A 14,422-nucleotide genomic window follows, 5' to 3' on the forward strand; every position below is an offset into this window, starting at 1 on the left:
AGCTACAGCTCTTGCACAACTTTTTGACCAACTTTTACATTAATTGCAACTTAAAGTTGATGTTATGATCTTGAATAGTTATCATTGACTTAAGAAAATAATCCGATAATGATCCATGCTTTAAACGTGCTATACGAGTTAAGTATTATTTAGAATAAAGCAAGTAAGGGTAGCTATCAATTATATTCCTTTTCCGGAATGCCTGGAGTAAGAGAACGCGAACGCGTTCTGGACGCACGTTGCGGCTGTGTGCCTCGTCCAATGAACGCGCGGAGGGGAGGGGACCGCGCGGGAGGGGGCGACTCGACTGGTCCAGTAGTTCTGTAGTAAACATGACAGCTCGCAAGCCTACTAGGGAAATTCTGCACCCTTTCCCACCTAGTCTAGCCCCGCCCACAAGCTTTCGCCTCTGCGCGTCGCTACTCCAGACATTCCGGAAAAGGAATATAGTATTTAATGTATTCATACACCAGTTCCTTTTTGTGGAAGTAATTGGTGCTCAGTTACTTCTTAAGAAAATAACATTCCAAATATTGTGAAAATGCTAGTGTGACTTCACATATCCTTCAAGACAAGTTACAAAATCTTATATGATCCCGATGCATGTATGACAGTTACAACTATTTCACACATCTTCCCTAGTTCAGGCTTACCAGATGCATGCAGGATTTTCAGGAGACAAATATCAGTAAAAAATTACCCGTGCCAATATATTGCAAATCAAGAGGCGGGGCCAGGGTGGGCACGGCCCAACCTGTAAAATGTAATAGGCATCTTCCGTAATAAAAAAATAAAATGAAACTGTATACGTAATGATAAATATATTAGGAAGTTTTTGGGAAGATAGGAATTCTATGATTTTGTAGTGCGCTCTCCTAACCCTAGATCATCATGGGATCCCCTAACCCCAGGTGTGCAGTAGATTTCTCTGTTTACTATTATCACATTTCAGAGTAATCTCATCAAAACTGTTTTTTTACCCTTATCTCTGAGTAGAGTAGGAATTTTCGGAAGTGAAATATATTAATGTATACATGAACTCCATGCCCAAGTATAAGCTGTGTAACAATGACTATTAAAACAATATTTTGTTTCAATAATATTATTCTTAGCCTCACTGCAAGCGCAACTAGCCTAACGAAGCAGAACTTCCTGTGTTGTAATTCTTGGTAAGGCATGTTTGTTTCAAGGTGTTGTGTTGATTCATTATTTCATCAATTCATAGCTAATCCTCATCGTCGCAATTAACCTCGAGAGGCAGAAAATCGACGAGAAATAACTTAAATACACTTTGTGAATGTTGCCAATATAAAAACTATTTCAACACAAATTTAGTTTGCAAAATTGAAAACGAGATGGCACTAGTTACATATTTTTTTTATCATGTCACATCTTAAATTTTTATATACGTCTTTTTATGTACTGGCGCTTTAGGAAAAAAATATTGATTTGAGTCAATAACTAATTCGTATGTGTGTCTTCAAATTGTTATTCTGTAGAAAACTGAGTTCCAAATATCTGAACGGACAATATTTTTTGCAAAGAAAACATATAGAAAAAATGTTGTTACAATTCAGAGTGATAAAGTTTGGCTTTGCGAAGTCTCCCAATACCACATGTGTAGGCTAATTGCACGAACACTAATGACTATCAGGTGAGAGCAAATATAATACTACTACTACCTAAATATGATACATGGACAGCTACCTTGTATCAATCAAGGTTCACAGGGATAGCAACTCCATTTGTGATTTATGCTTCAATACATGCACATGAATATAATTGGACCACAAATTTTGTAGACTTGCATTTCGATGTGGACTCTTTAAGTAGAATTTGACCCTATAAAATCTATTGGATATTTTTCTCTGCATTGGTTGATGTACGAACAGAAAAGTTGAAAGAAAATAATGCATAATGCTCAGATCAAATGTTTAAGTACATCATCGACAAAGATGCAGGAAGATGCGTAGAAAATGTACAGCTCGACTTGCATCATATGATGCACTTTGGCTTTACCTTTACAAACGATATACAAAAAAGCATCCAAATTGTTACACTTATTCTTCCGAAAGGCCAAAAAACACTTTTATGCGTTTCTGGTGCATCAAATTGATTAGATGCATTTAGCTTTTTGTGTAGCGACAATGTTGATCTTTTTGTAAGTGTAGTTTGGTACACATGTTACAAATAGTTTGCTTTCCTGTGTTCATATGTTTTCATTTACTTGATTAGCGTGAAGTTGTTTCTCATAAACATTGTTATTAGAGCATCTAAAATTTGTTAGTGCGGTCTGTACATTTTTAACACAAAAGAAAGTTACAACAGCATTTCACTAGTACATATAAAGTAATTAAATACGATTAATTGGATTTATTTTTTGTTAATTTTTTATCTTTGCCAGTTTGATTCATCGTGACGATGAGGATAAATGAAGATCATATGACCTCGGACATTTAGTTTCTAAGTAGTGTGCTAGGTTCCTAAAGTAGGATCTAAAAATCCTAAAATAAGTTCTAAAAAGTCTTGATGTAGATTCCAAAACCTTACAATGGTTCAAAATTCCAGCAAAATACTGATTATGTACAATTGTTAGGAGAAAAATTTCAAATGGACCGTAATAAATTTTAATAGGTAGGCTATGTACAATTTTATACAATTCAAATCCGGACGTAGGTATTCTTTGTGAGTATCCCTTCATCAATTTTACCATTTCGCTCATTCTCATCTTCGTACCCAACGTCGTAGCGGAGTGGTTAGCACAGGGTTTCCGGATTTGATTCCCAGCCTGGGCATGGGTGTTACTCTTCACCAAATTCGTCATTTCAAATTCCTGATATCATCATTCATCCTCATTTTCGCGATTAGCCTAAAATGGCAGATAAGCGAAGTAATCAATCAACAACACTCAAATTACGAAGAGGATATTTCGTAGGTTCCTCTCAAAATATTGATAGCTTGAATTACCGAAATACAGTTCTAGCGCCGTTTGTTTCAAGAAGGTAGAACGATCTCAGAAAGGAGTGAAACTGAAATCTGCATGGTACTTTTGAACCACCCTGTATCATTCCGTAGTTTCAAGAATTATGTGGAAAGCAGCAGAATCGCAGGGGGGAAGAGAGCAAGAGACAAATGGCATAAGCAGCTGTAAGCTTAAGCGAAGTCACAGCACGTTAAGCAAATTCTGCGAAAAAAGAGAGAGAGAAAGAAGGAACGCAAAAAGGAAGACACCAAGAACGTGATTTGTATTCAGCAACATCTCAAGGAGACTCGGTTCTTCCCCCTTTTTTTATCTGTTTCGAGCCGAGAGATTCTGACGATGAATGATAAGAGAATGGCGTAAAGAGTAGAGGAAGATGAGCATGCAAAAGACGGGAGCGAAGCATGATGGAGCAAACGAAGCTGTCACGTGAGCAAGATTTTTTCGTTTCGAAGTGTGACAATTTTTTCCCACAGTTTGTTCAAAGTAAACTTTGTGTACCGATAGGCGATTTGCAATCGGATTTCATCATTTTCCATCTCTCATTGCTCGGAAAGGCTAGCATTTCATGGTCAACCCAGCAGAAACATTTCCAAAGCTATTAAAATGGAATAGTTGCACATAGAGAGGGAAGGGGGAGAGATATAGAGATAAATGCAGAAGCAAGAGAGAGACAGACAGACAGAGAAGACGTAAAGACACGGCACAGAAAAGGAAAGAGAGAGAAAGAGAAGTAGAGAAGCGAGAAGAGAATAAATAGAAACGGGAAACAAAGGAAAAGAGAAGGGAAATATAGGAGATATATAGAAATACGGAATACGGCACAGAAATAGAAATACGGAAGCAAGAGAAAGATAAATAAGAAACCGAGAGATGAGATAAACATACGATAGAGAGAAAGAAAAAAGAAGCGGTAGATAGAAATAAGGAAAGATGGATAGAGAAAGAGGGAGATAGAAGTGCAAGAGGGAGAAAGAGAGATTGCGAGAGGGAGAAAGGAAAGAAAGAAATAGAAAAGCGAAGAGGAGATAGTCAGAAATTAATAGAAAAGTGTTGGAGGGAGTCAGTGTAGGTGAATGAGAAAGAAATAGAAAAGCGACAGATTAATATTAGGAGAGAGAGAGAGAGAAAAGGGTGTTCTGTTTTGGGTGAATGTGAGCTTGAGATTGCCCTTTCATCAGTTTCATCTTACCATTCATCCTAATCTTCATGATCAGCAAAAAATGACGGAAAGCGAGGTAACATAGAATCACATCTAATATACTTGTATATAAACAGGGGAAAAGGCATAGCGACTCAGAGAGAGGTACATAGAGATTGGAAAAAATCGTAGCAGCCAGTACTCCGAAACAGAGAGGCCTTGCCCGAAAAATATTCAACCCTTGAGCTCCCCCCCCAAATCTGACGACGCTACAGCACACGTTGAATACAAACAGGAAGCAAACTAAATTTCACTCTCTTACAATCTAATATATATTTCCAACAATGTGGCTAAAAAGCTCTCTCAAGAGCTGACTGCGAAGCGAACACACAAGATTTCCACCTTGTGACGTCACTGTTTCGCCCCCTCTTCTAGCCTTCGCCACGCTTACCCATTTCCTCACTGATCCTGAAGTTCGCCAGAGATTCCCTGGCAGAAGAATCTGACCTTTTGAGCGAAAGAAGTCTTTGTTTTCTTCAAAGAAACGAACCACGGTCACATTTTTCGTCTTTCCGGCAGCTTGTCAAAGGAGAGAAATGGATGCCTCAAACAAAATGCAGGAAGATTATGCGAAGGGCCTTCCGGCGCGTATTGATCTTCTGTTATTCTCAGATGAACTTTCCTCGCAGACCCCTCTTCCCCCCCTTTTGGAAACCGTCCCTTCACATCTTCTGCTGACGAAGTGTACTCCGCAATCTCGAGGCAACACCCAACTTCGTTTCTTGATGAGAATTGTTATTGACTTTCGCCCCATGAATATGGAAATAAGATTTTTTTAAAAAATGCATGTATTCTGCGAGACCCTTCCGTCTCAATTACCTGACAAGGCTTGTCTATGATAATGGATCAGTTTATTTGAATTTTCAGCGAAATACAGAGCTTCGTTATTGAATTTTGTAAAGCCTCTAATTAACCCTGGCTTTCGCTATCCCCGGTTATCAAAATGTACAATAGATATGAAGATGAAACCTTGTTGACAACCTGCAAACGCATGTCTAAGTAACGCTCTGTCACTGGTTTTGATTTTTCATATTCTAACTGCTGGACTACAGAGACTTGCCTAAATAACTTGAAGGATTATGTACCCGGAAAGGGTGAAGTAGGTACTTCACTGTAGGAGAAACTTGCTGGTCATTTTTGTGTGGTGGTTAAGAGTAACATGCTTCAATCCAGGGACCGTAGTTCAAAATATGTAAGACAGGGATGTTAGAATTTGATTCTTATTTCATCGACCTCATAATACATCCAACTAAAGCGGTGGAAAATTTAAACTCTATACACTGCAGAGAGATGGTCTTGCTAGTAAATTTTGCCGTCATCGACATTACCATTGCACGATTGAACACTTCTCCAAACGTCTACGTCAAAATTGGGCCATTGTTGTAACCTTAGTTTTGAATCAGATATTCTTCCTCATAACGAATACTTTTCTTATAAATATTGCTTTACTGGTAAAATCAGGAGAAACATTTTTCTTGCTCGCCTGTTTTTCCTAGGCAGTTACTACAATCGAGTCTTCTACAGGTAGTTGGCTGGAGAGGAGAAGGTTATTTACGTGTAGAAGACTCCACTGTACAGAGTGGTCACAAAGTGAGCGGACCCCTCCTTTATTTTCGTAACTACGATGGTAATGGTTAAATGCCTGCAGGCCTCAGAATTCGACTTTGCTACTAAAATGACTGTCTCTGTGCCTATGTTCCGGACTCTAAACCATCAGGTATGTTTCCGTATCAAGCATTCAATCTTAACTATCGTAGTGTCGAAAATAAAGGGGGTCCGCCCAATTTGTGACCACTCTGTATTGTAAACAAACAGAAACAAGTCTTTGGCCTGTAACCGTAGGTAGCTGGAGAGGAGAGTGTGATTTACTTGTCGAACATTCACCTACTATAAACAAACTTGAAGTCTACAGGTTTGTAGTTAGGGAGAGGGGTATGTGATTTACCTACAAAAGACTAACATTTTGTAAACAAACTCCAACATGCCTTTGCCCCTGTAACAGTAAGTGTTCTACGGGTATGTGGCTAGAAAGAAATGGATGATTCACCGTAGGAGTCTCGTCTAATGTGTTGTAAACAATTTTCTCGAGATGTTCGCTCCTGCAAAAGACTCAAGAGCATTATAAACAAGAATCGCGTCAGATTTAGTCGGAAAATCTATTGATTAAACTATATTTAACTAATACCTTGCTGGAAATCTTGAACGAATCTTGATTCACCTTTTCTCTCCTAGGGTGTGATTGCTTGCTGTTCTCCGCAACGTACAACAAGGAGTACGGAATCTTCACCAGCCCCGACTACCCAAGCCCTTACGATGACAATATCAACTGCCTGCTGTATACGTTCATTGGGAGCACAGACGAGATCATAGAGATCACCTTCAAGGAGTTCGACGTGCAGAAATCCCATCTTGAGTGAGTACCTGCAATATTGCTTCTCTCCAGTGTGTGTTTCATTGGAACATAGTGTAGTGTGTTTTGTGATTTCTGAAATGTGGACTCTTGTCTGTTTCTAAGTTGCGAATGCTGATTGTGTCTTTGTTACAGGCCTTATCGTTGGACTTAGCTACGTCGAGGTTGTTTGTTAGATTTGCTTATTTTCAGTAGCGACTTTGTGTGCAAATCCCTGCCCAAAGGCGATAAGGGTAAAAGAAAGTTTGCTCTTAAGAGAATGCGATAGCCGCAATGGTTCAGTCGGAAGGGCGACTGACTGCAACGCAGGAGACCCGGGTTCGATTCCCGGGATGGATGATTTTAGGTGGGAAATTCTCCAGCAACGGCTCTCGAGTTCAAATAAGTAGGTAACTTTGGGTAAATAAGGCCGGAGCGTGGTGCTGTTCATATTACCTCCAGAAATGGCAGAGATTGTGACTTACCTCCCATGTGCCTTCAAGGCATGTTGCAAGATGTGTAAGAGATGACCTCTCAAGACAGTCAAATGTCAACTTAATGATTTTACGTATTACACCCTGGACTTCATTCTTACAGACTAACGAGGCTATGGCGTCTATACTCACAGCCGGCACTCCGATGTACGGCTGCTGTTGTGTCCGGTCCATGAGTGTTCGTGATTGTAGTTTCATTAATTTATTCTCAACTCCCATCATCTTCAACGTCGCCAGAAGTGACAGAAAAACGACGTAAAATAAATTCAGCAATTTGTATGAGATTGCTTCAACTTTACCTTTTTAAAGGAGAATGTGGAAATTGTTATTAAAAGGAACAAGAAAGAGCGCCTTGAGTTCTAATCGCAGAAAAGTACGATTGGTGTTTTTTGCTTCATCTGTCTCATCCATCCTGATAGTAGAGAGGAAAAAAATGTGAAATGACTAAAAACACAGACATTATTTCGCTGCGTATTGATACCGCACTTTAATCCATTAATTTTTGCAAGCGAGCATATCTGTAGCTATCCTCCATACCCATTGTCACGTCTAGATATACATTGAGATAAACCAACCGTGTCGCAGATCGAGAGCGTATGATCCATTCTACATAGAACAGGGGTCGATGGAATCAAAGATCAAAGGCAAGAATCCTGTATTCCAGATGCAGCATGGAGCATTGTCGCTGACAAGGATTTCAAAATAGATTCCATTATGGCTTAAAGAATCTCAACAGCAGCTACGCAACACGGTGAGACTGAAAGGAATACATATACCTTAAGAAGGTCATTGGTTTTTTTATCAGCGGCTTGCAAGAAGAACGGCAACATTTCGAGTAGATCCAACCTTAAGATATTTACACGGAAACTTAGGAGTCATATGTGAACCCCGAACGACAGGTCATATTTTCAGGTGGTTGCCAGCTCGGGCTGCAAGTCGCTTCACCCTTCCCGCCCTAACTCGAACAGTCCCACAGTTGTAATTCAAATTTGGAGGCTGCGCGGGTGAGAGTCCCCTCTCAGAGGCTACCACCACAAGCGAGAAAGAATTTCCTGTTATTGCAGTATCTACACGCAATTTTCCCTTAAATCATTGTTTTTTTCCGTCTCTGGAATTAAAACCAGCTGGTTCTTCCGTCTCTGGAATTAAAACCAGCTGGTTCTTCCGTCTCTGGAATTAAAACCAGCTGGTTCTTCCGTCTCTGGAATTAAAACCAGCTGGTTCTTCCGTCTCTGGAATTAAAACCAGCTGGTTCTTCCGTCTCTGGAATTAAAACCAGCTGGTTCTTCCGTCTCTGGAATTGAAACCAGCTGGTTCTTGCCTCTCTGGAATTGAAACCAGCTGGTTCTTGCCTCTCTGGAATTGAAACCAGCTGGTTCTTGCCTCTCTGGAATTGAAACCAGCTGGTTCTTGCCTCTCTGGAATTGAAACTAGCAATTTCCGAAACGTTCTAGACACTTACAATGCAGAAAAAAATATAATTAGACACTTGGATTTTCCCGGTGGAACAAAGCGAGGATATGGTTGCAAGTCCAAAAGATATGAACTTATGCTGTTTTGATAGTTTTCAACAGGTCAAAAAAAATTCGTAAATGGATAGAGTGGCTGGGAACATACGAGTGAAACTGCATCCCCGGCTGATAGAAGTTACTCTCCCCCTGCATTTTTTTTTTGAACAAGATCATCTTTCTCTATGCCACATTTCCCAAAGTCGGGATCGGTACGGGATTTTTGTTCTTATCCCGGTACCGACTTTTTGAGATCTCGCACACCCGTAGTCAAAATACCAAACTCAGGCAAGGTGTTAACAGAAGTGTGCGATAAGTGAGACTCAGAACATAGAACATGCTGCGCGTTTGAATTCTAGTATTCGTCGACTGAATACTTTCTTAGTCGTATGTCCAACCACACTGACTTTGTAGGAGAGCTGATTGAAGTTAGAAGTACCGGGTGACCAGAATTAAAGTTACCCAACTCAAAACCCTCTGTAGCCTGTTTGAGGCACCGTAAAACTCTGAAATTTGGTGAATCCAGACCATGGGGAAGAGGATGGCGATAAAAAATAGTTCAATTTTCCGCCACCAGGTTGAAATGTGGCGCTGTACTTCCATAATGGGTTGTAATAATGACGTAAACTGCTGCAATTGGTTATGGATGTGCCTTTACCTTGCAATCTTGCAATTAACGAGAGATTATTTTCTCTCAACTTCCAGCCACTAACAAATGTCTTTCTAATTAATAACTCAGCTAATTGTACAAACCATCATGCCACATTTTAACCTGGTGGCGGAAAAGTGAACTTTTTTATCGCCATCCTCTTTCCCATGGTCTGCATAGTGGATTCACCCAATTTCAGAGTTCTACGATGCCTCAAACAGGCTACAGAAGGCTCTGAGTTGGGTAACTTTAATTCTGGCCACCCCGTTACGCTACGTATGTGGCTTTTGAATACACCACAACATTTGTGCACACATATTATTAATATTAATAATCCACACCACTTGGCAGCCCGATACGTTTCTTCGGAACGTGACGCACTTTAGAACCTCTAAGGGACAGAATAACGTCATCAACTCATCTGAGACGAAAAGTGGAGATACAACAAGACGGCATTCAACCTGCAATGTTACAAACTTGCTGCCGTTACATTCAAGTCTTCTCTTCCAGATTTACCCGTCAGTCACCAATTCATGTTTTGCGAGCATCGCGACGATGGAGAGAAAAAAACAGAGCAAGAAACTTTAGCGTCTTTATACATCAGTAACACTTAGTTAATTATGGAAGCGGGTGCAACTAGGCTCCCGCTCGAGAACAATCCTTCCCAGGCTGTGCACTCCACAACAATGACAGGTCCCATTGTTGAAACGTTGAGTATTTCCTCAGAGAGGCTGTAAGCACGCTTGATCTTTCTTCCGAAATTCCATACAAAGCCTCCCGTGCATTAATTTCGTCGTGGCGTCGTTTTCGCTTTTTGTGTTGTAATTTGCTCACTCTGTAGTCGCAGAGTGGCTCCGGCAGAGAAGGGGGGAAGGGGACCCGTGCAATTCATCCGGTGGAGTGAGTGCCAAAGCGATGTTCTCTTATTACGTCCGCGTCAGTGTTGCAGACTCGGAATGCATAATTTCCCTCCGACTTGTAAACAATTCCCACTTTCATTTTATTTTTCCCGTTCTCTTGGAAACGTTTGAACGTTGTTTGAGTTTATAGTAGGGACAGGATTAGGTGGGAAATTATAGGCAAATAAGCAAGAAACCAAAGGAAATACCATTAATTCTGGAGATTGCTGCAAGATTGATTGATTGATTTTGTGATTTAAGTCCACTTTATGCACGGTAGGGCTAATCCGGGACTGGATCCACAGTTCAAAGTAAGATCCGAACCAGTATGAGATTCCACCGATTATCAAACCCGTGACCCCTTGATTACAAGGCGACGATGTTACCACTACGCCATCGGAGAGGCCCAGATTGCTGCAAGAGTAATTAGCAACGACATGGAATCAAACCCGGAGCCTGTGTTGTGCTTTATGATGGACCAGATACTTTTGTTAAATCTTAATGTAACGTTTGCTGGTTGACAACCTTTGAAAAATTGAATTTTTCTCTGGATGTTTGCAACCACGCAGCTCCGATTCACGATTGCCACTGACATTTATTTTACCTGTAGGAAACCGACAAAATATCTAGTACCCCACAGATAACCTCTGCTACCAATCAAAAAGGATGGCTGGCACTCATTAGATTGGATACTCGTACTTCTTGACGTAACTTACATAACCCTGATTTGATATTATAGCATAACATGTTCTTGTTAAAAACGTTCTCTCGGGCTATTGACCAGATGAGTTGCGGAAAAGATTCCAAGCTTTCGAGAGCTAACGTCAGTCTCATCTTCAGACTAGAAGTGCAGTTCTGGATAATAAACCTTTTCTCGAGCAAGGCCTCATCTCCAGGAAGATATCAACTCGCGGCAAGCCACGGCACCTAGCGACCTGTTGAGTGAGAAGAGTCAAGGCAAATTGGATAATAAACCTTTTCCTTCTCCCACAAAAATAGGCAATTAACAAACCCGGCGCCCACCCAGCGTCGAATAACATGGGTACCTGGGGGAAACCCTGGGGGGTAAAGGCGGTCAGGGGCGTGATGCTGATCACATCACCCCCACTCACGACCGGATCAAGAAAGTGTGGGGCGTTACCCCCACACCCCCTATACGCCTTCATGGCGTGGTGCTATGCACAGGGGAGCACTTTACCTTTTTTACAAACCGATCTCTAACTACGCACTGGTAATGATCAGGCTCGAAAGTTCATACAAACTAACCGAAGTCTTACTTCATGTTCTGTTAAGTCCATTTTATGCAGAGATAGGCTAATCTGGACGGGGCCTACGGTTTAAAGTGGAAGGTGGGCCCATTTGATTACTAGGCGACATTACCACTATGCCATCAGGGAGGTTCTTAAAGCATAAAATTAATACGCACCCACTTATTGTATCATTTTAAGTGTTTAATATGTTAATTGTCTATGATGACGTAATTTGTTTTGTTCAATTGGGTAGTCTGTTATGGTTATGGACTAACCTTAAACCATTTGATTGTGGGGTTGTTAGTAGAGAGATATTATGATTGTTGCTGGATAATGGAAGTGATTTTGGAAATGTGAATGTGTTAATTTGTGTAGTCAAGAACTATTATGATCTTAATACAATTTTGTTTGTAATAAGGAGTTTAATTGCAAGTGTAATATATTAACATTAACTGACATCTAAATATATTTTTGGTGTGCGAGAGTTAGTAAGGTTTACGTTAACATATCCTTATTTGTTTTCCCACAACCTGAGGGCTTCAAAGTAGACTGATAAGCCTCATGCTCGCCGTTGAGAAATAAAAGTAAGTTGATCCATTGAGAATAATCCGGGGAACGTAACAAAATATAACACGTAACGTATGTTTGGATAGTGGTGTATGTAGGATTAAAAGGACTTTACCGTGACAATGTCTCTACTGTCATAAAAGTGAAACCAGTTTGTACTACTAAAGGTCTTTTCCGCTGTAACGGCGGCCGATCCTATTGCTGGCAAGGGTAGTGGGAAGCGGGGAAGCGAACAATCCAGCACGATAAGAAACTCAGCACCCAGTAGATCGAGGTTCACGTAGTACCTTTTCCCGCCGCGTCGTCTCTCTTGGCGCCACTGCTGTTGTCTGATTGGTCTGCGGCGTAATCCCCGCTTCCCACTTCCCTTGCCAGAACGAGGACCGGCCGCCGTAACAGTGGAAAATACTAAAGCCGACCATCGTGACGTAGCGTTTTGTATATCGCGCTTGGATGCCACGAGTCCCGGGTTCGAATCCCGGTCTGGGAATGGGTGTTATTTATTTCTTTGTCAATTTTATCATGAGTCATCCTCATCGTCACGATTAGCCAAAGGTGGAAGAAATGCGACGGTTACTAACAAATCAAACTGATTGGTACTGGGCCTCGCCAATGCCGAAGTGGTAACATGTCCTCACCTTGTAATCAAAGGGTCCAATGTTCGATATCCGGTGGATAGACCTAGTGGTTCGAAACTCACTATAAACTGGACGTCTAGTCCCGATCAGCCTGTCCGTGCATAAAGTAACATTAAACTTGTCTTTGATCCGTTATTACCATCAATTGGAGTACATATAAGTTGACAAGGTGTGGTCTATATCACATTATAATTTCTGGTAATGGCGCAAGCGTACTTTTAAATATTTGATAAGTTTTTATAGGGATACAAACCTTTATAATCAACAACACATATGCTAATAAATATAAGCACTTGTAAAGTACAATTTGACTAAATTTTAACATTATAGCTTGAACAGTTCCTGAGATATCGACACGAACCGATATGCTCGTGCCGTAATTCTACTTATCAGATCAAGATTTTCCCTCAAAATTCCCACGAGGGAAAAACTGCAACAAATTTTTCCTCCCTGTGCAACACTGGTCTACGCTTACGGATATGCCGAGGGAAATTTCTTCAGCGGCGCTCACAAAAGAACTTTCGTTGCCAGCAAGCTCTTTGTTTCGCTCACTTGCATAAAGGAGAATTCAAATATGCATCAGGAGCCGCTTCGGGGCTGTGAAGTGCTTGCTGTTAACACAGATGCAGCTCACATGCATTGTCATCATTTAGAGGAGAGAAGTTTTCCCCTTGAGCAGGGTACTTAACGGCCTGGTAAATAGACAAGGGGTCTTTGGTGCATTTCATATTCACCTCTGCCCAGCGCCTTAGAAGATTAAACTTGTTTTAATCACTTGCATAGTGTTTTTCTTAACGTATAGTACTTTCCTCGGAAATGGCCAGTTCAAGGTTACAGTCCTCTGATCTTCTTTCCTTGATCTCTGCTAATAATTCCTTTTGAATTGTGCCATCAAGGGCTTTTTTCTAAAGTGTCTCCCCTTTCCAAGAACTGCTATGATGCTCCAAAGTCTTGGAAAGTGTTTTTCTTCTAAAGCTTTCAAGTGTGGTTTGTCTAGTTCTAAACAAAGAAGCCTGCCCTCGTGACGTGGTGATTAACCTATTGTTTACCACCTATCTTTTAAAAGATAGGTTCAAGTAACCCCCGGGGTACCACCTATCTTTTAAAATATACCTTCTCGTGTTCGTAGTTTTTACGTCGTAATGTCGCTATTTTTCGCTGGAATTGAGATTTTCTTTCTTTGATAGTATTGTTAACACACATTCTGCACCGTAAAGACTCTTCCACGTCTTGTTCTTCCATAAAAGGGGGGAAATGGCGGGAAAATGGTGGCTTCCTTTGAAACTGAGTCAGGATCATAGACATGTCGTTTGGAGGGTACAAGTCTTGTTCTATTGCTCGTATGATAATAGTGCAATTATTTTCTTGTTCCAAACATGCCTGCGACCATTTCCATGTGTATTTTGACAATGTCCTGTACTTTGTTGTCCAGGGGCGGAGGGGGGAAAGGGCATTTTTCTTCAGAAATTTTGGAATTTTCCGGTTCCTCCCTTCCCCCCGCATCCATATATACACTCAATGTGCATACATTTTATATAGTTCGATTGTATGGTTCATTCCGCGTATAACGGTACTTGATTCGTCCGTCTAGGGCAATTAGCCTCCGATTTACAGTCATTTAAATGAAACTCTGAATTTTGCTTAAAATTGACCCCGTACCGGGGAGCTTACCTGTCAAAATGGGCTTGGTAATCAGAAGGTTAACGTAACGTGCTGCGAAGCCAGTGATTCCAGGTTCGAACCCTGATGAAAATTGAGTTTATCATTGAGTTTGTCACATCAATCATGATTTCAACTTCGTCGTCGTGACTAATAAAAGCAAAGAAGGATACGTAGAAAATAGCCTT

At 40.8% G+C, this 14,422-nt stretch overlaps 1 protein-coding gene across 1 annotated transcript in view; it reads left to right on the forward strand.

Annotated features, from left to right (window-relative positions):
- Positions 1-14,422, forward strand: part of LOC146003812 (suppressor of lurcher protein 1-like) — a 475,712-nt gene that overhangs the window by 276,987 nt on the left and 184,303 nt on the right. The window contains exon 5 of the mRNA XM_083142232.1: positions 6,414-6,594. Within this exon, the coding sequence (XP_082998358.1) occupies positions 6,414-6,594 (181 nt within the window). The remainder of the gene's footprint in view (positions 1-6,413; positions 6,595-14,422) is intronic.

The sequence above is a fragment of the Lepisma saccharinum genome, chromosome 20 (genome assembly GCF_977018435.1).
Source record: "Lepisma saccharinum chromosome 20, izLepSacc3.1, whole genome shotgun sequence".
NCBI lineage: Eukaryota > Metazoa > Arthropoda > Insecta > Zygentoma > Lepismatidae > Lepisma > Lepisma saccharinum.